Source organism: Grampus griseus (genome assembly GCF_964374135.1).
Source record: "Grampus griseus genome assembly, chromosome: 1".
Taxonomy (NCBI): Eukaryota; Metazoa; Chordata; class Mammalia; order Artiodactyla; family Delphinidae; genus Grampus; species Grampus griseus.
The window spans coordinates 164301096-164325764 of NC_139017.1; the positions used below are offsets into that span (position 1 = coordinate 164301096).

At 48.9% G+C, this 24669-nt stretch overlaps 1 protein-coding gene across 2 annotated transcripts in view; it reads right to left on the reverse strand.

Moving 5' to 3' along the window:
- The window catches only part of NCMAP (non-compact myelin associated protein), a gene marked incomplete at its 5' end in the record, with an annotated part of 42594 nt that overhangs the window by 7801 nt on the left and 10124 nt on the right, over nt 1–24669 (reverse strand). Inside the window, one exon of one of the 2 annotated variants that reach the window (XM_082662336.1) lies at nt 2825–2915. In XM_082662336.1, the coding sequence (XP_082518462.1) occupies nt 2825–2906 (82 nt within the window). Of the gene's footprint in view, nt 1–2824; nt 2940–24669 lie in introns of those variants that run through there. The other variant, XM_082662335.1, reaches the window with a different exon arrangement.

A 24669-nucleotide genomic window follows, 5' to 3' on the forward strand; every position in this document is an offset into this window, starting at 1 on the left:
TAGCCCTGTGCCCTGTGTAGATAATTTTGAAAATAGACATACAAGCCAAAGAGGAGGAGAAGATGAAGACCTCATTACCCCAAGAGCCACTGATAGTCTACATACGTATACATTCGCCAATGTGATCATGTTTTTGCATATATGCATATTTATCTATCATCTTTTAGAATAATTTATTAATCCTATGTCTGAAAATCCATCTTAAGAAAATATTCATAAATATGGAAAAATATGCACTTGATAAAAATGGAACCATATTCCATATACCGTTTTACAACAAAATACCCTGATCCTTTTGCTATGTAAGTACATATTTCTCTTCATGACTCTTGAAGGCTGTATAGTACTCCACTGTTTGCCTGTGCCATAATTTGTTTACCAATTCTTTATTGAGGATATTTATGTTGCATTCAATTTTACACTATTAAAAACATGGCTATGATGAATGTCCTTGTAGCTTCATATCTCAGATTCTAATTTCAATATCAGCTCCCAGTCCCAAAGTCAAATTCTAATATTAGGTTCAAGATCAACAGCCTTGCCAGAATTGATACAGAAAACATCAAGAATCATAAACAAGCTTCATACTTTAAACCGATCTATTTGATTCTGGGGAATTAATCATAGGGAATAATCCCCAATACAGAAAAAGCTATATGAATGAAAATGTTTATTCCATTATTGATATTCTAAATATGGGAAGGGTTTAATAAGGTATAGCACACTTATCCATGAAATATACTGTAATTAAAATAATAATTACGAAGACTATGGTACATGGAACACTTTCGATGATAGAAAAGTGTGGAATATAGAATATGATATTATATACACATACATACATATACATTATGTTGCAACCATTAAATATGTGCATACAGACATAACATTGAACAAATCATTCGTGGTATGATTCCACGAATACAAAGTTCAAAACCAAGGTAGAATTAATCTATGGTGGTAGAAGTCAGAACAGTGGGTTCCCTTGAGTGGGTGGGGGATAGTGATGGCAAAGGGCACCAGAACTTCTGAAACACGGATGGTGGCCTGATTCTTCATCTGCGGGGCTGGCTACACAGCTGTGTGCACTTTGTGAAAATTCGTCCAGCTGTGCACTTATCATTTGGGCACTTTTTCGAACATATGTAATGCTTTTATAAAAAGTTTACTTAAAAAACAACAACAACTGTGCATTTATTCATAGGAAGAAGGACAGAGGGAAAAAGGGAGGGGGTGGGGAATCCATCATGGTGTTACTTGTTTTTCTTTCCTTCCTGGGGAGTCCAGCGGGTTTTTCAACCTCGGCTGGATAATTCTCTGTTGTGGGGACTGTCCTGTGCCTTGCAGGGTAGTTACCAGCATCCCTGGCCTGTACTCACTAGATACCAGTAGCACTTCTCCTCCCACACTCCCAGTTGTGACAAGCAAAAATGTCTTCAGACATTGCCAAGTGTCTCCTGGTGGTAGGGTTGCCAGATAAAATACAGAATACCCATTAAATTAGAATATCTGATAAACAATGAATAATTTCAAAATATTGCAAGGTATATCCTTATACTAAAAATCTATTAATTGTTTATCTTTTTTTTTTTTTGCGGTACGCGGGCCTCTCACTGTTGTGGCCTCTCCTATTGCAGAGCACAGGCTCCGGACGCGCAGGCTTAGCGGCCATGGCTCACGGGCCCAGCCGCTCCACGGCATGTGGGATCTTCCGGGACCGGGGCACGAACCCGTGTCCCCTGCATCGGCAGGCGGACTCTCAACCACTGCGCCACCAGGGAAGCCGAATTGTTTATCTTAAATTCAAATTTAATTGGTATCCTGTACTTTTAGTTGCTAAATCTGGCAACCTTATTTAGGGGGCAAAATTGCCTAGTTGAGAGCCATGACTTTTAGTTAAACGAAAACAGTATTATTCCCATCTTGCTGACAGTGATTCTATCTACCCTGCATTCCACTTCAGGACTGTTTTGAGACATATCTCAGCAGGCCTCTGTAGGTCTCCCCACCCAGCAAGAGCAGGCTAACATGTGGGACCCTGTCCCAAGAGCGACCCTCTCTGGGTCTCCATAGAAGAGCCACATCCTGCCATTAACCCAGCTTCCTGCGAGTACCCCAGCCTGTAGCTGTTTAACACTGTTCCTCACTGCTCCATGTGTGTTGGGAGGCCTATTCCATTCATGGAGGTATGTACCAGGTCGCCTGAGATGACTGAAATGGACCCAAATTTCACCTAATACAGTCAGTTGGTTTTCTGAAGAATGGTCCTCAAATTTTTCCTTCTAGGGACCCCTTGTTCTTGGCAAATGTCTCCCCAGAACTAACTCTTCCTACCTACATTCATTTACTCTTTGGTAAATTGATGGGATGTCTTTGCTTTGCAAAACTAGTACGAAAGTAGCTGCATTTTAAGGTGACTCGTGTAGGGCCATCTTACAAGAGATAGAAATCTCCATCGCCTTCTAAGCCCCCAAACTCCCTAATGAAAATAATAGTAATAATAATAATAATACTCATTAGGTACTTAGTATGTTTCATTCGCACAGAGGCTATGCTACGTTTTTTACATGGATTATCCCTTCTAGCTTTCACACCTACCTATGTGGCAGCATTGTTAATATTCCCATCTTATAAATGAGGAAATCAGGCCCAGAGCAGTGAAGTCATGTGCTCAGGGTCATGTAGTTGGCAAGTGGTATATTACTGAGACTGAGACCCAGGCAGTGTGTCTCCAGGGCCCACGCTCTTGACCTCGACACCAGGAGCTGACCACAACACCTGTCCCGCCCTCGCTCCCCTGGCCGCCAAGCTAAGTTGACCTTACTCTTGTACAGAAAGTCTTCTCCTCTGGTGGTCATGTTCAATGAGAAGAAGGTGGTACTCCCCAAAGGGGTAGCTGTGGTCATCTCGACCTGCTGAGAAGGAAGATGAAATATCATTTAAAACCAGAGTAATCTTTATAACCCCTGTATGATGCCTCTTTTGGTCTTCATCTGGGTGACAGGAGAAAATATTTAAGCATGCAGTTTCTCTCAGCAGCAATTAAAGATAAGGCCTTTTACTATACACTATGGGGAATTAAAAATAAGGTCTGACATTTGTAAAGAACTTCATTTTACAAAGCAGTTTCAATTCATTCAACAATATTTATTCAACTCCTCCTAACTATGTTTCACACAGAATGTCTAAATTGATCTTCTGGAAACTGTGAGGGAGGTTATCGTTGCCATTTGACTGATGAAACTGAAGCCCCCAGTGCCATGTGGAGCCCCAAGTTTACCTAGAAGAACTGAACCCCGGGCGTCTACTTCCCACGCTAGTGGGGCTTTGGTCACCCCACAACCGTGCTTGAAATTGTGTTCCTGCTTTCAAAAGCTTTACAATCTAAGGAGGAAAGAATAAAAGCAAATGAAAAAAATTATGGTTACTTGATTATTAAGCAGTCAGTGACATGAGCCATTGGGTTGTGAAGAATGATTTCAAGGAGGAGATCAATTTGAATGGGCCTTGAAGGATGAGTGTGGTCTGGGGATGGGGGTGGAGGAGAGAGAACACAGGTGTGGTTGCGCAAAACCCTCAATGGGAAGAGAGCATCTCCCATGCACAAGGCTGTCTTCACAAATGCCATCTGTCAGCTTCCTTAATGCTCTCAATCATCACATTTTGCTGCTGAGAAACTGAGGCTCAGAGTGGTTGAGTGAATCGACCAAAGTCACACAGCTACGAAGACGTGGAGCTTGGCCCAAAGGCAAACTCCTTGACTCCGGAAGCTCACATTCTGGTGAGAGTGAGAGAGACAGTAGGTTTGACCATAGCATTCTCGGGCTCAAAAAACAATCATCTCCACGGTACCCACACGTCTATATCTGGCAGCGAAAGCCCTTCACTGGCTGTTTCCACCCTCCATTTCAGCCTCCTTGTTCCTCCTACCAACCTCTGCCAAATTGCTGGGACAACGGGCCACTCCATCCTCCCCCGTCGTTCCTGGTCTTTGCTGTCTCTGGGCTGCGGCCCCAGGCTTTGGCTTCCGAGGTCCCCCAACTCTGCCAGCTCATGATGGAAGCGGGAGTCAGCACCCCTCCAAGTGGGGTCAGGTCATCTGCAGCCAGGCTGGGGGCTCTGGTGGCTATGACCTGTTCCCCTGCCAACCCTCCCAACAAGGGCCTCAGCCTCAGAATGACCCTGTGCGGCCAGGCCCTGCTGATCCACAGGACAGGCTCTGCCTTTACTTTCTCTGCCCTCCTTTAAGTCTCGAGATCCTGCCTAAACTACTGCTCCACCCCCAGCTATGTCTGTCCCCTCCTCCCAAAAACCCAATCCTCAGGACTTTCACAACTCAGGCTTCCTGAAGGACGTGTCTGTGACTCTGATGTCCCCACGCCGGCCAACCTTTCAACCTTTCAGCCTGGCTGGGCTTCCTGTCTCCCGACTATCTTAAACAGACCTGGGTTGCTGGCCATGCTCCATGGCCCGCTCCCCCTCCAAAAGGAACAGAACCTTCCAGACTCAGCCCAGTCACCTTCAGGAAGACTTCCCGCCAGATGGAATTAGCGATGCTGCCCTCCATCCTCCCATAGCAGTGCCCTGCAGAGAAGCACCACCACAGCTCGTGTCTCAGTTGCTGTGTCTGGCAGTCAACTTGCCACGTTCATGGTCAGGCCGTTGAGGTAGAGACTGTTTCTGGTTCTTTTCACTCCTGTCTGGCTCTCCTCACCTTTGCCGGTGGAAGGACTTGAGTGAGTGGCTGAACCTCTCCCAGCTGGGGTTGCTGTTTGTAAAATGAGGTAGCTCTTCCCAAGGGAAATGAGGGATCAAGGTTAAGTATGGAAAGTGCTTTTAAGTGCTCAGTAAATGGTAGATAGCCCTCAGGATTTTAGTGGGTGTCAGTGAATACTTGCTGAACTAATTAGAGACAGGAGCTCAAAACAGGAAAAAAAATTCTTTCTATAAAAATAGGTATGGGGCTTCCCTGGTGGCGCAGTGGTTGAGAGTCTGCCTGCCGATGCAGGGGACACGGGTTCGTGCCCTGGTCCGGGAAGATCCCACATGCTGCGGAGTGGCTGGGCCCGTGAGCCATGGCCGCTGAGCCTGCGTGTCTGGAGCCTGTGCTCTGCAACGGGAGAGGCCACAGCAGTGAGAGGCCCGCGTACCAAAAAAAAAAAAAAAAAATGTAAAAATAGGTATGGACCAGGCTTCCCTGGTGGCTCAGTGGTTAAGAATCCACCTGCCAATGCAGGGGACACGGGTTCGAGCCCTGGTCTGGGAAGATCCCACATGCCGTGGAGCAACTAAGCCCGTGTACCACAACTACTGAGCCCACGCGCCACAACTACCGAAGCCCGTGCACCTAGACCCTGCGCTCCGCAACAAGAGAAGACACCGCAATGAGAAGCCTGCGCACCGCAACAAAGAGTAGCCCCCGCTCGCCACAACTAGAGAAAAGCCCGCATGCAGCAATGAAGACCCAATGCGGCCAAAAATAAATAAATAAATTTATTTAAAAAAAAAATAGGTATGGACCAATTTGCGAACATGGAATAAAATTCTTCCCCAGCCCCCGACCCCCACTCCTACTCCTAAGGAGAGGTGGCTGAACCCCTCCCTCAACACACACATATACACACTCCCCATCTCAGCACATAAAGGGTTTTAATATGCATTTGCCCAGACGCTCTGCTTCTATCCCCACCAATATCAAGCTGAGGACACTCACCAGTAACGCTTTCTCACAATTCCTTTTAAACACAAAAAAGAGAGAAAAACAAAAATAAAAACAAAAACATTAAGAAGAGGCAAATAGGTGGCCATTGGTCAAAGGTCATTCAAGGAGAGAGACATGGCATAATCACTAGATAAACTAAACCCTACCATGGACACATCCCCTGTTAAACCAACATGCACAAAGATGACGGAAGCCACCATCCGAGTGTCTGCCACATGCCAAGACCTTGTGCCAGATATTTTTATCCATCCTCTGATTTAATTAGCAAATGCCATGTAAAGTAGGTTTTCCTCTCCCCTTGTTTCAAATGAGGACCCTGAGACTTTCCATGCTCATACAGCCTGGAGGCTGCAGCCTTGGCATATGAACTTGGTTCTGCAAACTTCAAAGACTATATCCTTCCCTCTACACCACCTGCCCCTGGTACACATCGGTGGGGAGGGGGGGAATGAACAGTCACTACAGGAACCCACACACATGTACTCACAGACACATACTGACCAGTAATGGAGCCGCCTAAGGCCACCAGGACACAGGCTCCTCTGCAGGTCCTTCAGGGTGACCTCCTGGGTGCCAAGTGCCAGGTGTGACTCCTTTTCAGATGGGCCCGGCTACTCTTCTTTCTGAGATAACAGTGAGTAATCCCAGAGCATATCTTGTCCCATCTAAGGACCGAGGGCTTTAATTACGTCTCTGTTCCTGCCACATCAGAGAAGGTGGGAGGGAGGGTGGTGGAGCGTTGATGGCTAAGGATGTGGGTGTTTTCATGTGTGGGGCCTCTGCAATTCTTGTTAACCAAGTGAGATCCAGCAGGGGATTTCAGTATCAAGTGTGCCCATGACCGGGATCCATGGCCACAGAAAATGGGGGAGCATACAGGGAGGGCGAAGCTAGTTTTCATTGACAGAGGTTAATTTAATAATTAATAATAATAATAATAATATACTATGTGCCCCAGGCACTGCACTCAGTGATTTATGTGGGAGGTCTCATTTAATCCTCATACCTTTCTGGTTAGGAGGGTGCAGTCACTGTGCCCACTCTACAGATGAGGAAACTGAGACTCAGATCAGAGAAGAAATCAATCTAAGCTCACAAGGCTAATATGTAGCCATGCTAGGATTCAAGCTAGGGTCTGTCTGATTTCACAGCCCCTTCTCCATAAACTCTCACTGGACTGCCTCCCAGTGGATCTGGGGACAAACCTCACAGGCTGTGGCACAGAGAACCAGAGCCCTTGATCTAACCCTGACCCAGACTGGTCCTACCTGACTGGTCCCTGACCTTGCCTATACTCTGAACCTCTGTCTCCAGCCGAGCCTTAATCTCATTTGCAGAATCTATAAGAAACTTTTCCCTTGGGTTGTTTACAAATGGCCCCGTGTGGGAGGTCAGTTTGGGAAGCGATGGAGGATCACGGACCTCACTGAACCACCCCTCTCTGACTGTTCCTTGGTTAAGTGTAAGGGCCATAACTGGAGGATAAATGTTGCCAGACCCCACCTGTCCAAAATATTTCCCCCTTCTGCTCTGCCCCTGTGGTACCCTCCTTCCCTCTGGCCTAGCCTAAAAGTTCCTCCCTGGATAAGACAGCCCAGATGCTATCAACCCTGGCAGACCCCTACCCAAACGTCCAACTATAGCTCAGAATAGGTAAGCCATGAATGCCTGAGACCCACCAAAACATTGGGATCGATTTCTCCCATTCACCTGAGAGATGGGAGATTCAGCATGACTTGGTTTCTCTCACAGACAAGAACCTCACTAGTCCCGAGCAGTCCCTTGATAAATTTGTGTTCATTATCAGAAAATTAACTTTCATTTTGGAACCAAAAGCTGTCCCCTTGTGATTTTAACCCATTTGTCCTAATTCTCTTCCCACAAAGGTAATCTGCTACTTCTTACACATGACAAGGATCATGCTTAAAAGCCCTTCTATGTATGAAAAGTTAAGTTCTATGAATGGTACAGTTACGGTAGCTGAAATCAGCACATCAATTTTATCTCCCACCAGTAGGTGGCAATAGCAGTTGGCTATAGTATGTCCTTTCGGACTTAACCAACAAATCGTTGGTGAACCCAACCTGTTTCTAAGTAGAGGAGCTCTCTGCCCTTGTAAACAGCAACTGTATGTTCTCTGATGATTTTCTTCTCCGGGATAAATATTCTCAGCTCCTTCAAACAATCTTTAGGGTGATAGTCTCCCTCATGGATGGGTTCCTTGTTTCTCTGTCTTCCTTAAATATAACACCCCAAACTGGATACATGACTCCAGAGGGGGCCTGAACTCTCCACAACGACATTTTTCTTGACAATTATCAGACCTGAGCCTGAATTCTACTATTTACTAGCTGTGTGACCTCCATCAACTGTCTTCACTTCTTAGTTTTCTGATCTGTAAAACAGGAATTACAAACTTCATAGAGTTGTGTGAGAATTAAATGAGATAAAACATGTGATATATTCAGCACAGTGGCTGCACACAAAACCTATTGATATTGCACTGGATGAATGCAGGCAAATAGCCCATTCGCTTTACAGGCAGCCACAGACCCTGCTCCACCCAGACCCTGCTGGGACACCCGCAAGCCTCTTTCTGACTTATTCTTGTGCTTGTTTACGGTCAAAGCCCTAAGATCAGTAAGTACAAGGGCTTCCTACACTCAAAGTGCAATGGAACTAGAAGGCAATAACGGCCGCATTATGCATGGTGACAGTGTTATGATGAGCTGCGGTCCAGTAACCAGAACTCCATTACACTCCTGTGCAGCTGTCTTTTTGAACTTAAGGGCAGGACTTTGCATTGATCCCTGTTAGCCTTGACCTTGTTGATTGGGCCCTCAGGAGAGGAACTCCAGCTCCTGCTGGGTGGCTCCTGAGAACTCTTGACGGTCTGTGACAGAGCATGTTGTCTAGGAACTCAGGACCCAGCAAGGGCTTCGGGGTCAGGTAGCCCTGAATTTTATTCTTGGGTTCCCTGCTGACCGGCTCTCCAAGCCAAGCCACTTCTCTAGGCTTCAGTGTTCTCATTTATAAAGCAAGAATAACACTCCCTATCTTGCTGGGTTATGAGAATAAATGAGATGTTATAACTGTCCAGCACAGTGCCTGCTGGATGGTGGGTGATGGGTGAATGTCCATCCCAGCCTCTCTTCTCCTTTCCTTCCTGTCCCCAGTCTGTGTTCTCCCTCCTCTTCTTGGAGACCCCAGTTCTCCACCTGGCCAAGTGTTTGCTGCATTTGCTCAAGCTCAAGTATGAACAGGAAGGTCAAGGAGCCAGGCCATGAAGGCTGATGTCCCAAGGAGGGGACCTGAGGAGGGATACCTCAAAACTTCCAGAGGTTTGACCTTCTCCTTCATTTCCGCTGAGTGTAGAGACAGAGGAAATAGTGAAACTACCCCCAGGGAGGCAAAAATCCTAATGGGACTGGTAGGGCACGGGGGCTGCTGGGTGCAGCAAAAGAGCAATAATGAACTCGTAACTTGGGGTGAGAATCAGGACACCTGGGTCCCCTTTGTTACTCTTTGCCATACAACTTTGGAAAGTCATCTCCCCTCCCTGGACCTTGGTTTTCCCACCTGTAAAATGGCCCAGTTTGGAGACGATCTCTAAGGGCCTTTCCAACTTGTGGTTCTATTGCGTGGATCAGCCATGCATAGCTTACCTCAAGAACCAGTGTCTTCCAAAAGCTCATCTTTCTTTGTAGCTACCTACTTGGGGGATATTGGGAGACAGTGTGTGCAATTCAGGCTGGAAGGCAGGTGAGACTAGAACAAACCGAGAAGAACTCCACAGAGGGGTTTTGACACGGCAGCAGCATTGCACACGGGACCCCTAGGAACCTCCAAATGCTCTGTTGAGTACATAGTAACCCCAGTCTGCCTGAATCTTAACTGGCCCCTCCTACACCCTCCATTCCTGTTGGGTTCCACATCATCTCCCCCCACTCCATCTACCCTGCGTGTGCTTGACTCTGTCCCATTGTGTGTCACAGCTTCCAAAGGTGGGGTCTGAGTTGGCATAATGCCATCTTGAACTTGGGGCCAGACACAATTACATACTGAATACATGTTCCTTGTGGTTGGTCCCCAGAAATTAGGAAGACCATTTCTTGTTCCACTCATCCATCTACTTTTCCATCCTCCCATCCACTCGTGCACCCACCCACCCACTGTGCACGCAGTCATCCTCCCACTTGTTCTGTCCATGTTCCCTGTCATTCATTCAACCAGCGCCCACCATGTACACAGCTCTGAGACGATTCAAAGATGGGCCATGGGGATCATGTATCTAGAGCTCAGACAAAGAGGATGAGAAACGGAATTATTTCCTTTAAGAATCTTTGCTGAGACTTCCCTGGTGGTGCAGTGGCTGGGAATCCGCCTGCCAATGCAGGGGATGCAGGTTCGAACCCTGGTCCAGGGAAAATCCCACATGCTGCGGAGCAGCTGAGCCCGTGCACCACAACTACTGAGCCTGTGCTCTAGAGCCCGCAAGCCACAACTACTGAGCCCGCGTGCCACAACTACTGAAGCTCACACGCCTAGAGCCCGTGCTCCGCAACAAGAGAAGCCACTGCAATGAGAAGCCCGCGCACCGCAATGAAGAGTAGCCCCCGCTCACCACAAATAGAGAAAGCCCGCGTGCAGCAACCAAGACCCAACGCAGTCAAAAATTAAAAAAAAAAAATTAAAAAGAATCTTTCCTTCCATCAGTATTTAGTGGGGCTCATCCCCCCTCACGCCTGGTCCAGCCTGATCAGAGAGGTGGCTGAGCAACATAAGATTGAAGTCCTATGGAAAAGGCAGTGGCCCGTGGCTCTGGAAGTTGGGGTTCCAGGCCCACCACATCTACTAAGTCTTATTTACCCATCTGTCAATTTCTGGCTTGAACATCCTTTGTTTCTTATTTTTGTGGCCCACATCGTAAAGAAAGGTGCCTCAAGGAGCTTCCAGGCCAAGACCTGAAAGTCTGATAAGTTTCATGGACGAAGAGTTATAAATAGAAATCCCAGATGAAACTTGTCACAAGGCAGATTTACACCTAGTGCCAATAGGGTGGCACAGGCCGTGCCAGGAGTCAGTGGGAGAAAGAGACCAGTGGGTATCCTGGTTGAGACTGACCGAGAGCTGGAACGTGACCTGTGCCTTCCATTTGCCCCTCAGTCTTTGGGCTCAAGCCAAGGGCCCAGCCACGGAGTCCTCAAACTACACCTGAGTTCTTACATAAATCTTCAGGTGTCCCACTGTCCCCAAGGGAAATAGGCACAAGGTTAAAGAGTTGATGCCCCTAAGTGAATATGTCAGAGGAAAATAATTCCACCCCGACATTCTGATCAGGAAGGAAAGGAAACTAACATTTAAGGGGACGCTAATGAAGACTCAGGCGCTGTGCATTCATATGTTTTCTCATTTAACCAATACGACAAGGCGGGTCTTTTATCTCCACTTTGCTGATAAGAAATGGAGGCTCAGCGCTTCCCTGGTGGCGCAGTGGTTGAGAGTCCGCCTGCCGATGCAGGGGACACGGGTTCGTGCCCCGGTCGGGGAAGATCCCACATGCCACGGAGAAGCTAGGCCTGTAAGCCATGGCCACTGAGCCTGCACACCCGGAGCCTGTGCTCCGCAACAGGAGAGGCCACAACAGTGAGAGGACCGCGTACCGTGAAAAAAAAAAAAAAAAAAAAAGAAATGGAGGCTCAGAGAGGTTAACTGACTTGCCCAAAGTCTTACAGCAAATGAGTGGAGACGCTGACTCTCAAATTCAGATCTACCTCCAAACTGTGGTGGCTGCCAAGGCTTCCAGGAGGCAAGCAATTTTCCTGGGGGCACTCCGAGGGTCAGCAGCCCTGCTGCAGCAGGACCCTGCTCGCTATTTTTACTACATGTTGTTATTTTGAGCCCAAGAGTTACCACAAAACCTCCGAGAATGGAAGGGTTTCTCAAGATTGGCGCTGTTTACATTGGGGCAGATGTTCTCTGTTGGGAGGTATCTTGCACATTGCAGGATGTTTAGCAGCATCCTGGGCCTCTACCCACCAGATGCCAGTAGCATCCCCCACTTACAACAGCCAAGAATGTCTCCAGACATTTCCAAATGTCTTCTGGGAGGCAAAGCTGCCCCTGGTTGAGAACTACTGGAGTTGAGTTATGGGCCTGTCTCATAACAGCTTCCTATCCTTTCTCTCCATAAAGGTCTAGACAAACAGGAGAATGTCCAGCCTGTACTTAACACGTGTGGGTAGGCAACCAATAACAGAAAGGATGACGGCAATTATGATGCCCACAAACGCAGCAGCTCCCGTTTAGCAAATGCTTACTCTGTGCCAGTTACCATGCTAAGTACTTCATACATATTTTCTCACATACCTTTTCTCTATTTTCCAGATAAAAAAGGCGTGAGGCTCAGAAAAGTTAAGTAACTCATCCAAGGTCCCAGTGCTAATGTATGGCAGAGATAGGATGCATTCGTTTCCTATGGCTGCCGTAACAAATTACAGCTTAAAATAACACAAATTTATTTTCTTATAGTTTAGAGGTCCAAAGCCTAAAATCACACTCACTGGGCTAAACTCAAAACGTTGGCAGGGCCATGCTCCATTCAAGGCTCTAGAGAAGACTCCGTCTCCTTGCCTTTTCTACCTTCTGTGGGCCGCCTGCATTCCCTGGCCTGTGGCCCCGTTCTCCCTCTTCAAGCTAACAGTGTAGCATCTTCTTCTTCTTTTTTTTTTTTTAACTTTTATTATTATTATTTCTTTTATTATTTTTTTGGCTGCATCGGGTCTTAGTTGTGGCACACAGGATCTTTGTTGAGGCGCATGGGCTTCTCTCTAGCTGTGGCGCGTGGGCTCCGGGGCATGTGGGCTCTGTAGTTTGCAGCACGTGGGCTCTCTCGTTGCGGGGCGTGAGCTCAGTAGTTGTGGCGCGCGGGCTTAGTTGCCCCACGGCATGTGGGATCTTAGCTCCCCCACCAGGGATCGAACCTGCGTCCCCTGCATTGGAAGGTGGATTCTTTACCACTGGACCACCAGGGAAGTCCCCATTGTAGCATCTTCTTATCTCTCTCTCTGACCTCTGCTCCCAACCTCACATCTCTTTCTCTCTCTCTGATTCTCCAGCCTCCCTCCTATAAGGACCCTTGTGATTACACTGGACCCACTCAGGTAACCCAGGATAATCCCCCATCTCAAAATCCTTAACTTAACTATATCTGCAAAGTCCCTTTCGCCACGCAAGGTAACATAGGCCCAGGTTTGGGGGATTAGGATGTGGCTATCTTTGAGGGGGCATTACTCTGCCTCATATATAGGATTCAGACTCTTATCTGTTGGACCCCAAGGTTTGTATTCAAAGCACACCTGCTTCCCCTGCCCTGCCTGAACAGACACATCCCACAGGCCAGGTGCTGTGGGGAATGCGGAGGTTGACCAGACACGTTCAGGGAGTGGTGGTCATGAGCACACGTCAGGAGGTAGTACGTGAGAGGTACTGGTGCTGTAAGAGGAGCAGAGAAGGGGTCCTGAAGACACTGGGCCAGCTAGGTAGGGGTGTGGGGCGTGGGCTTAGGAGGCAACGGGGCAAGCCTGATTCCATCCCTGCTGCACGAGCTGATTTCACATGTCTCAGCACCTACTTCCAAATTAACTACGAATACATCTACAGTTCATCCTGTCCTGAAGGACCACCCTACTCCAGCCCCTGCCTGCCAGGATTTGGTCCCATCGGTGGGATTTATTCGCACAATTAAATGGTGACCATTCTCAATTTTTCCTGTCCAAATCTCCTCCCTGCTGAGGGAGCTAATATATAGGATTCAGACTCTAATCTGTCAGACCCCAAGGTTTGTACTTAATCCACTCCTGCCTCCCCTGCCCTGTCCTGCCTGAACAGACAAATCTCCTCCCTGCCAAGGGCTTAGAATGTCTTTAGTTTTATAAGTCCACTCCCTGCCCAGCTCTGGTTTGCAAGGATGTCCTTTGGCTGCCTGGCCCCTCCATGAGCCCACCCCTCCCTTTACAGAATAGAGAAACCACACCGAGTGGGTGAGCAGGGCTCTCCCTCCAGACAGGCAGAGCCTTCTACCTCCTCCAGCAGCTCTCAGGCTCTGCAGTGACTCAGAGATGGTTTCTCTGGGCCCAGAGGAAGGTGACAGGTAAGAAGGACAAACTCTGGTTTGCTTCATCCTGGGAGAAACAAAGTGTGGGATCCATCTTTGTCTTTTAAAAAATGCAGGAGGGGGCGTCCCTGGTGGCGCAGTGGTTGAGAATCTGCCTGCCAATGCAGGGGACATGGGTTCGAGCCCTGGTCTGGGAAGATCCCACATGCCGCGGAGCAACTAGGCCCATGAGCCGCAACTACTGAGCCTGCGCGTCTGAAGCCTGCGCTCCGCAACAAGAGCGGCCGTGACAGTGAGAGGCCCGCGCACCGCGATGAAGAGTAGCCCCCGCTTGCCGCAACTGGAGAGAGCCCTCGCACAGAAACGAAGACCCAACACACCCAAAAATAAATAAATAAATTTATTTAAAAAATAAAATTAAAATTAAAAATGCAGGAGGGAATTCTGGTCCAAAAGAGCAGATGGAACACAAGTCTTCATCTCTGCTTCCTTCTGAAACCCCCCATGAATGACAGTAAAGGAATTCAGACGTATGGATCCATAAGGCCAAAGAGAAAGGAGAGACGACAACCACATTGGAGAGAGGCCAGTCAAGGTTTGAACGCTGGAAAAGCTGATGGCTGAGTGTGACTTAGCAGCCTGGCAAAGGCCGAGGCTCAAACCTCTGGCCATCTAAAGTTAAATGAAATTAAGGAAAATTAAATACAATTAAAAGCTCAGTGCCTCAGTCGCACTAGCCACAGTTCAAGCGCGAACATCCACTGGGGTTTGTGGCTCCTGTATTGATCAGTGTGGGTCTAGCACGTGTCCACCACTGCGGGAAGTCCCGCTGGACGGCAGGGCTCTAGACGCTGGCCATCCAAAGTGCGGTCCTCGGGTCAGCAGCGCGGGCCGACCCTGTTCGGAAGGCAGAATCTCAGGCTCCATTCAGACCTGCCGAATGGGAATGTGCCTTTTATTTAGCCAGATTCCCAGGTGATTCATAGGCACATTTGACTTTGAGACTTAAGGAAAAGGAAGGTGGTGGTTCATCTCTGGCTGAAAAATGGCGTGAGGTAAAGCCCTGCATTGTGGGGCTCATCTAGCCCCTTTAACCCCCTGGGCCGCTGGGCTTAACCTCCAGGCAGGAAATTAGAGGCTCTTGGGAGACTGACCAGCTAAAGAGAACAGACTGACAGATACTGATTGATGTCACACGATCCTCCAATGAAATGACCAGGTTCCTGCCAATCAGCCAATGGGGAGGCCACTAGCTGATAAGCCGGCCCCCACACCCAGAGCTTCCCCTGAACTTTTTTTATTCAACGAGTTTTCTAGTGGCTTAGTCTTAAATAGGAACAGATAGCTAAGGGTCAACAGACCTCTGAGGGTACAAGCTTCAAACACGATGAACAGACAGCAAACAAATGAACAGAGGGAGGCGTTTAAAGCAAATAGAGACAGAAGGGCAGAAGGGCCCTTCAAAGGGCAGAAGAAAACTTCAACATCCTCAGAGAGATGAGATACTACATTAATAAAACAAGAACAGAATGCTATAAGAAAAGAATATTCCAAGAACAAGAAAGAGTGTTAGGATATTTAAAATATGATAAAAGAAATTTAAAAATTCAATAGAATTATTGGAAGATAGTTGAAGAAATGTCTCATAAAGTGGAACAAATAAAGATTGGGAGAGAAAAGGGGCAAAAACAAATTACTCCAGGAGGTCCAACATTCCAATGATAAGAATTCAAGAAGTGATTAAGCAGAAAAAATCAAGGGGAGGAAATTATCAAAGAATACCTGGAAATTTCCTGGAAATGAAGGATATGAATTTTCAGAATGAGGAGACTCACGGAGTCCCCAGAAAAATGAATTAAAAAGACCCACAGTGGGACTCATCATCATGACCTTTCAGAACACAGGGCCTAAAGAGAATATCCCACACACAGGGCCTAAAGAGAATATCCCACACACATCTATAGATAACAACAACAACAAAAAAGGTCAAATACCAATAAAAGGATGAACACTCAGATGAAACCAGAACAGCAGTGGATTTGACAGCAGCAGCAGGGAAGCTCTGAGATAACTCTCCAAAATTCTGAGGGAAAATAACCTCCAGCCTAGAAGCGGACAGAAGCCAAACTAAATATCGAGAATAAGGGTAGAAGAACTACATTTGGGGACATAGGAAGCTTCATAAAAAATCCACCCCACCCCATGCACCTTTTCCTGGGATGCTCCTGGAGGACGTGCCCCACTAACGTGGAGGAGCGAATGAACATGAGAAGCTCAAGGGACCCAGGGATCGAGGAGTGCCCAGGACGGCGCCCCGCAGCAGCCTGGGGGTAGCCAGTCCAACTAGGGGGAGGAGGGAGGTACAGGGGGATTCTGCCAGCCAGGAAAAAGTGAAACTGGTAGACTTTCTATGTGTCTGTCCAGAGTGAAAGGAGATCTACGCTTCCGTTGGAGAGTTTGGGGGATGAACTTATGATGGAAAATTCAGCTCCTCCAAAAGGTTTAAGGAGCTAAGCTGCTCCCTTCTACTCCTCCCCCGACAATTTCTCTTTCACTGGTCCACACACCCTCTGCGATGGCCCTAGGAGGCAACTCCTGTGATCAGAGGATTTGGTGGAAGCCAGTCTGAAAACTGCTGAGTCCACCACCTTCTCCTTACACACGGGGAAGCTGAGGGCCGGCGGGGATGCCCAGGGCACACAGACGGGAAGGTTCATTGGTAGTTCATTTGGTACGTTTTCCAGAACTCCTTTCTGATTCATTCAAGACAAGATCAGTAATAACAACAGCAAGAACCAAAGACAACCCGAAGGGACTCTGGCCCGTGAGCACGTTGAGGTGCCACCGGGCCCTGCGTTTCCCCCTCAGCTTTGCCCTCAACCACCCCGCTTGGTAACTGCACTAAGTTTCTAAAACACACCAACTGAGGTTTCTGAGTTACTTCTCGTTGCCACCTATGAAAGCAAGAACATAGAGATGTACCTGAGTTGTATACACCACGGACAGGCCACTGTGAACCTCTGGAAGAAAAAAAATTGGGGGTGGGAGTGCAGGGAAAAAACCAAGTCTCCTCGGAACCAGGTGCCCTGACCCCCAGTGCCCCTGGCTAACTCCTTATTATTTTTTTTTACAGAACCCAGGCAAATGCCGTCCTACAAAATCCAATCATCTGAGTTTACCCCTAACGCTGACCTTTCAGGGGCCTCGCTTTGATTCTCTGCCTCTCCCTCCGCCTTTTCCAAGGGCTTGGTTAACCTCAAGGTCTTCGTAATGAATGAGTTAAGGATGTAAACTCTGTCTGGAGCATCTGCACTTTACCACAGAATTCGAGGGAACCTAGTTCTGTGTAAGCTTATCACGTGACGTTCTTTCTTTGAGTCTCAGTGTCCCGGGCTATGGAGCTCATTATATCACCTGTTCAGCAGGGTCACCACCAAAACCCTGACAGGGAGGCCTGATGTAGGGGGCGGCAAGAACCCAGGGCTGGAAGTTAGGAGCCCAGGGTTCGAGTCTTACCTCTGTTACTTGCTTGCCGTGTGACCTTGGGCAAGTCACTTGTTCTGTCTGGACTTCAGCTTGCTCTCTTGCAAAGTGCACGGCGGGGATCGGTGACCTCCCTCTCACGCTCCTTCCGTTGTGTGACTCTCCCGCCTCCCAGTTTGGTTCAGGACGTGGCCCCTCACCCTCCCCAAGGCTCGCCTGCCTCCTACATCTTCCATTCCAGAAGGAACAGCCCTCCCCTTTCCTGCCGAGCTGGGGCCTGGCAGGCGCTGGAAGGCAGGCGCTGGGCGGCAGACAGGACAGGAGGCGGGGGAACAATCCCGGCCATTCAAGCTGCCCGTGGGGAGAGCTGGCCCGCAGCCAGTCACAACAGGCCCCGAGATACAGAGGGGCGTTTGTCTGGGAGACCCACGGTTTCATCTAAACCTTCGCGCTCTCTCTCCTCCCTCCCTCTCAGGTGGCAGCGCCGGCCCCCAGCTTTGCTAGGAGGCGGGATGTGGAAACTGTGCAGACCTGAGCAGCCCCTCTAAGGGCTGGGAACCCGGCCAAAAGGAGGAAGGTGGGAAAGAAGGGCAGGGGAGACACGTGTGCAGGGTGGCCGCCCGGGGCGTGGCCACAGGGAGGGCAGAGGGTGGGGACAGTGTGTGTGGGGCACAGGAAGGGCTTTGGACAGGGCAGAGGCAGTAGGGAGGGTTCAGAAGGAGGGGCTGGTTCCCCACCCTCACTGACTAGGAGGAAGGGACCCGTGAACAAGATGCTCCCTTCTCCTCCAGGCCTCAGTCTCCTCAGCTTTAAAATGGGGCTGGGAATTCCCTGGCGGTCCAGTGGTTAGGACGCCATGCTTTCACTGCCGAGGGTACGGGTTCAATCTCTGGTCAGGGAACTAAAATCCCATAAGCCGTGCAGTGAGGCAAAAAAAAAAGCTGGTTATCCTGTCCTTATGCTGTAAATCAAATCAGATGATGAACCTGCAAATAGCATGGTCTAGGGAAGAAATAAGTTTGGACTCAGGTGGACCTGGGTTCAAATCGCACCTCTGTCACCTCTAAGTTATAGGCAGTTTATTTACTCTCCATGAGCCTCATCTTCCTCATCTCAGGGAAAAAAAGATGGGTGTGCAGCCAGACAAGATCATAAGGAACAAAAAAGAACAGATGGGACGTACCCTGCCCCAAAAATGCATTTGAATGAATGAAGAATTGGTCAGGGCTGCAGTGTGGCCGCAGGGCTGCTTTCACCGTAATAAAGTTTCATGGGCTCTAAACAGTTTATTTTTTCTGATGTGAGAAAAAAATGGAAACATTTTCTTCTGCCCTAAAATGGGATCCCCCCACCCCCCGCCGATTTTAAAAGAAATGAAAACATTTCAGGGGCCCTTGAACGTCTTGTGGGCCTTGTGTCTGCTGTGCCTGGCGGAGAAGTCGGCCTGATGTTGGGTCAGGGTCTTCTCAAGTGCTGACCTGTCCTGGGCAGAGACCCCAATGCCGTCTCTGAAGAATCTCCCGTGGATCACTGATGCCTCCCAGCCCAGAGCTGAGCCCACGGTCCTCCAGTTTTGCCAAATCTTCCAATGTCAATGCAGTCCGAGCCCTGTCACACGAGGATGACGGGCCCCAGCAGCATGGCAGGTGTGGAGGCAGGGAGAATCCAGGGGCCCTGGGTGTGTAAGCCGGCCTGGCTCTCAAGGAACTGGGGTGGGGGGCGATGGGCACTTACCACTCATAGTCACCACCACTCCCTTTTGGGACCTCCTCTGTGTCTAGCACTGTGCTAGGGGCTTCACGTTCATAATCTCATTTACCCCACGTCACACCCATTCCGCTTTACACCCAAGGAAACTGAGGCTCAGAGAGGCCGAGTAACTCACCCACTCACAGAGCTACCAGAGCAGGCTTGGGACCCAGTCTTCTGCTTCCCAAACCAGGGGCCTCCCAGCACCCAGCCCGGCCTCCTTGAAGAGTCAGAGGGAACATGAAGCAGGCTTTGAGGGTGTGCGGAACATGCAGGGCAAGTGTGAGTCCGGGGTCCAAGGAAATACGAAAGTGAGCGGCAGAGCATTGTGGGGAAGGGAGTGGGTGTGCCAGGGACTGAGCACGCCAGGGGCACCTGGGTACCCCGGGGGGTGGTGGGCTGTGCAGGGGCAAGGGCGGGGGCCAGCCTGCCAGCATTTGCCTCCACAGGCCAGTGTGTCCTGAGCCGGCAAGGCGCTTGGCCAGGCGGGGCTACTGCAAAACACGCTAATAGGTACTTCATTTTCTCTCCAAACTGCCCAGAGCCATGTCTGCTTAGCTACAAACCACAGCAGATGCCGTGCTGTTCAGGGAGTGCTGCCTGCCTCGGGAAAGAGAAGCTCAGAGTCGCAGAGCAGGATGTAGCTGCTCGCGGGCCGGGGACCTCGGGCTCTGACGTTCGCCAAAGGAGGGAGATTCTTAGTTGGGGACAGGGTGCCCGTCTCCACACCAGTCACACCACAGCCAGGCGGAGTGGAGTGTGCCCTGAGTGTGACCTTTCCATGCCAGAGTGGACAGGATGGAAAGGGACTCTCTGTCTCAAAGCCTATCGGCTGCACAGCTAGCTACCCCAGAGAGCTGTCTAGCAACAAATCTGACCGTGCTGACCTCTGCCTAGACCTTCAGTGGTCTCTCACCAGCTAAGGCGAATGAAGTCCAAACCCCTCAGCAGGCCTGTTACCGCCCAGCAGCACTTAGACCTGTGCTCGCCAATATGGTAGCCACACGCGGCTATGGAGTCCTTGAAATGTGGCTGGTCTGAACTGAGATGTGCTGTATGTGTAACATACCTGCGGGAACTCAGAGACGTAGCACAAAATGAAAGAGTGTGAAATACCTCAGTAGTTTTTAAATATTGATTAGATGTTTGATAATATTGGGATATACAAGGTTAAATAAAATATATTATCAAAATGTAATGTTTCTATTTACTTTTTTAACGTGGCTCCTAGAACATTTAAAATTACATATGTGGCTCATTTATATTGAACAACACTGATTTATACTATGTCCTTCTCTCTTTGCTGCCTCTCCTATCAACACTAGCTCATTCATTTGTTCATTTCTTCATGCATTTATTCATTCAGTAAAAATTCATTAATCATAAGCTACATGCTAAACACTGGAGACAAAAAGGAAACAATATAGGCCTGAGCCCACATGGAGCTTATGAACTATACTTTAGAGATACCAAAGAGCTTGTGTTCTACACACACACATCACATAGCATTACTTGCCTCTGCTCATATTCATGCTTCTCTCTAGAATGACTTCCTAACCCAGTCTGCCTGGTGAACTCCTATTTATACTTCAAAACCCAAACCATCAAACACTTCAAGCACTTATGTCAAACGTTTCAATTAAAAAAAAATCTACCTCATACAGTTTGTTCACTCCCACCCCTACTCCCTGCTGGGGTTCTGAACTATTAACTGTGTGATTATGCAATTTTACTATCATGTCAGTTTAAATGTCACCACTCTAAGATTATCCCTTTCCCCCCAACCCCAGGAATTGTCTCACTTACCCTCTTTAACCTTCTTCACAGAATAACCACCAGCTGAAACTGTCTTGTTTGTGACCCATCTAACCCCCAGATCCTGAGCTCTGTGAGAGCAGGGTGGGAGGCCGCTGGGAGGTCAGCGTGCCAGCATTTGCCTCTGTGGGCTGCTGCGCCTTGAGCCAGCAGGGAGCTCGGCCAGGCAGGGCTACTGTCTTTCTTGTTCAGAGCTGACATCCCAGGGCCTAGCACAGTTCTTAGCACCTAGTAGGCACTTAGAAAATAAAGATGATGGCATGATGGCTGTAGAGTAGAGGGAGTTACAACAGAGGCTCTGGAGCCAGACTGCTCGGTTCAAATCCTGCACTCAATTAGCTACTGTTATCACCATCGTCGTTGTTATTATATGTCTGCATTCCCCCTCTTGAGGGCCCAGGCAGTGTCTTGGGCTTTGTCATGCCCCAGCACTTCACAGAATCTGGTCTCTTCCAGGGTTCCCCATTGCAGGAAATGTCACTGCCACTCACATAGCCTCTGAGGCCGGAAACCTAAAGTCACCGCCTGTCACCATTCCTCCACCCCCATCATCAAGCCCTTTCAGATTTACCTTCACGTCTTATACATTTTCTTACTAACCTCTCTTATCCTCCCCATCCTTGTTCAGGTCCAGGCTTCTGTCTTCTCTCACCTGGATGCTGCAATAGCTTCCTAACAGGTCAAGGCTGCCTCTACTCTGGGCCACTGCAACCCTTCTCCACAGCAGCTCCAGCAATCTTTAAAAACCTCAAGACTACTTCAGACTAGAACTTATGATGGTCAGCAAGTCCCCTGTACAGGATCTGGATCCTTCAGACCCCTCCAGTCTCCTCCCTGTCTGAGCTCTGCCCTCTGTCACTCTGTCCCATCGCTGCCACAGGGCCTTTGCATATGCCAGAGCACTCTTTTCTCATTTATTGACACTTCTGATACTTTAACCCAAGCATCACTTCAAATTCCCATGCTGTGCACTCTCACAGCCCTGTGTCCCTCTGTCACCACAGGTTGTAGTTATCACCTTCCATTTGATGAATGGTTGTGTCCCATATCAGACTCTGAGCCCCATGAGTGTAGGGGATGTGTCAGTTTTTTTGGTTTTTTTTTTGTGGTACGCGGGCCTCTCACTGTTGTGGCCTCTCCCGTCGCGGAGCACAGACAGGCTCTGGACACGCAGGCTCGGTGGCCAAGGCTCACGGGCCCAGCCGCTCCACGGCATGTGGGATCTTCCCAGACCGGGGCACGAACCCGTGTCCCCGGCATCGGCAGGCGGACTCTCAACCACCGCGCCACCAGGGAAGCCCAATGTGTCAGTTTTTATTCACCCTTTGAATCCCTAGTTCCTCAAATACTGCTTGGCACATTGCAAGTATGAACACATAGTTGTCAAATGAAATCAACCCCCGCTAAGTGAATGAGCAGTCGGGGGTTAATAGCATCTGACTGAACTGCCTCATCGAACAAGGACCAAGCACAGGGCATGGGTCTTGTGCTTTCCCACCACATGTGGCCGCTGGTAATGCAGACATGACATTAAGAGACAAGACAGGCCGTGAGTGCTACGGAGCTCGGAGTGGGAGAGGGTGCTGAGCAGGGGGCCGGGGAAGAGGGCGTGCTGCCTGGAGAGGCAAAATTTGAGTGGCACCATGTGGTCATTAAACCCTGTGCTCAGGGGTCAGTGATCTGGGTCTGAACCCCAGTAATATAATAGTAGATTATATTTACCTGTCTCTAAGTGCCAAGCCCTCTGACTGCTTTATGTCTATCTGATTGTCTCATCCTCCCTAAGTGGAAAGCACACTGCAGTTTAAATTTTTTATAGAGGACACTGAGGCCCAGAGAGGTTAACTAACTTGTCTAAGGTCACCAACTGGGATGGGATGTGAACTCAAGGGATCCGACTTCAGAGTCTGCTTCACATTTGAAACCTTGATGATAAGAATAAGCATTTGAGGAGCTCTTATTAGGTGCCAAGCACGTTTCTAAAAACTTTACAAGTGGGGCTTCCCTGGTGGCAGTGGTTGGGAGTCCGGATCCCACATGCCACGGAGCGGCCGGGCCCGTGAGCCATGGCCGCTGGGCCTGTGCGTCCAGAGCCTGTGCTCCACAACGGGAGAGGCCACGGCAGTGAGAGGCCTGCGTACCGCAAAAAAAAAAAAAAAAACTTTACAAGTAAGTTTTTATTTATATCATTTTTATTTTTATAACTCGTTTCATCCCATAATTTTATCTCTTTCTTTTAAGTAAGCTGGGTATCATTATCTCCATCTTACAGGTGAAGAACTGAAGTCCAGAAAGGTTAACTAACTTGCCTGAGGTCACACAGCCAGCAAAAGTGATGAAACTAGTTGGAACCATGCAAAACACTCAGAGTTCATTCTTTTAACCACTCCACTTCACAGCTCCTGCTCTATGAAGGTGCATTATTATTATTATTATTTTGCTGGGATTTTGTCAGGTGGAGAAGGGAGGAGTGACATTCTAGCTGGGAAGAACATTGGGTGTGAAGACTGGGAGGTGGGGGTGAGTATGAACACTTTCAGGAAGGAAAGTGTGAGACTGGTGATGGGGGTGGGACAGTGAGGGTCCCAGCACCGTGGAGCTGAGTGTCCAGGGAAGGCCAGAGAGGAGATGAGATGTGAGGGATGTTTTGGGATTAAGCTATGGAGGAACTTCCTCCACAGGGAGATGCTAGCATGTTCTGCTCTCTCCAGGATCCCTATGCCATGGATTCCATGTGAGATGTTTGAAAACTAGAAGCCTCAGAGCTTCTGACCTGGCTCTGCTGAGTGTCCTTTGGGAAGTTACTTAACCTCTCTGTGCCTCCATTCCTTTTCTGCAAAAGGGAGGTAATAAACGGGACCACTTTCATTGGGCTCCTGCTTGAGTAAAATGACTTTATGCATACAAAGCCCCAGCAGAGTTTGGCATAAAGCAGCCCTTTGATATCTCATTTCTCTCCCTTCCCCAGCCTCTAGGACGACCTCCGCAAATCCCCAGCCTCACCAGAATCAAGGCTAAAATCAACAGCTGATCGAGAACCACTAAGGTCCCTGGAGACCCCAGGTCAATAAGACGAGGAAGCAGAGAAGCAAATATCAAGCTATCCAAAGTGTGTCCAAGACTGAGGAAAAAGAATAATTATAATTTATTTCCTTCTCCTTCTTGCTGTGTCAACTCAGGGTTATATAACTGAACTTCTCTGTGAGGTAGCCCTTGGGGCCGCCAGGAGGCAGGGTTGGTGGTGACATAAGTAAATATTTCTCTGCTCTCTGCCCCGGGCTCGGGTTCTGAGCAAACACCACAGCCTGAAAGGGAGGCCATGACAAGGAGGAAGCTGGGTGAAGAGTGAGCTCTGGGCTGGGAGTCAGGAGACCGTGTTCCAGGCCTAGTCCTGACTTGAAGGACGTGGACTTCAGGCGACGAGTGATCTGGGAGGAGAGATTACAGTGTGAGCTAGGGAGTGGCAGGACCTTCCCTGGGGAGAGAATCCAGCCTTCTCCCTGCACCCTGGCCTGGCATTCAAAGTTCTCTCTCCTGCCTTCTCCCCCATCCCATCTTGGAATCCACACACTACGAACCCTGGCTCTTTGGGACTACTGAGTCCCCAACGCCCCCCAACAGGATTTGTTCCTCTCCCGGGAAGTTCTCCCCTTCCCTCAAAATGGTGGTATGGTGGGGGGGGACAGAGGTGTGGGGTTTGGAGTCAGACATGGGCTTGAATTCCGGCCTGAGTGGCCTTGGGCCTGTGACTTAACCTCTCTGGGCCTGTTTCCTCATCTGTAAA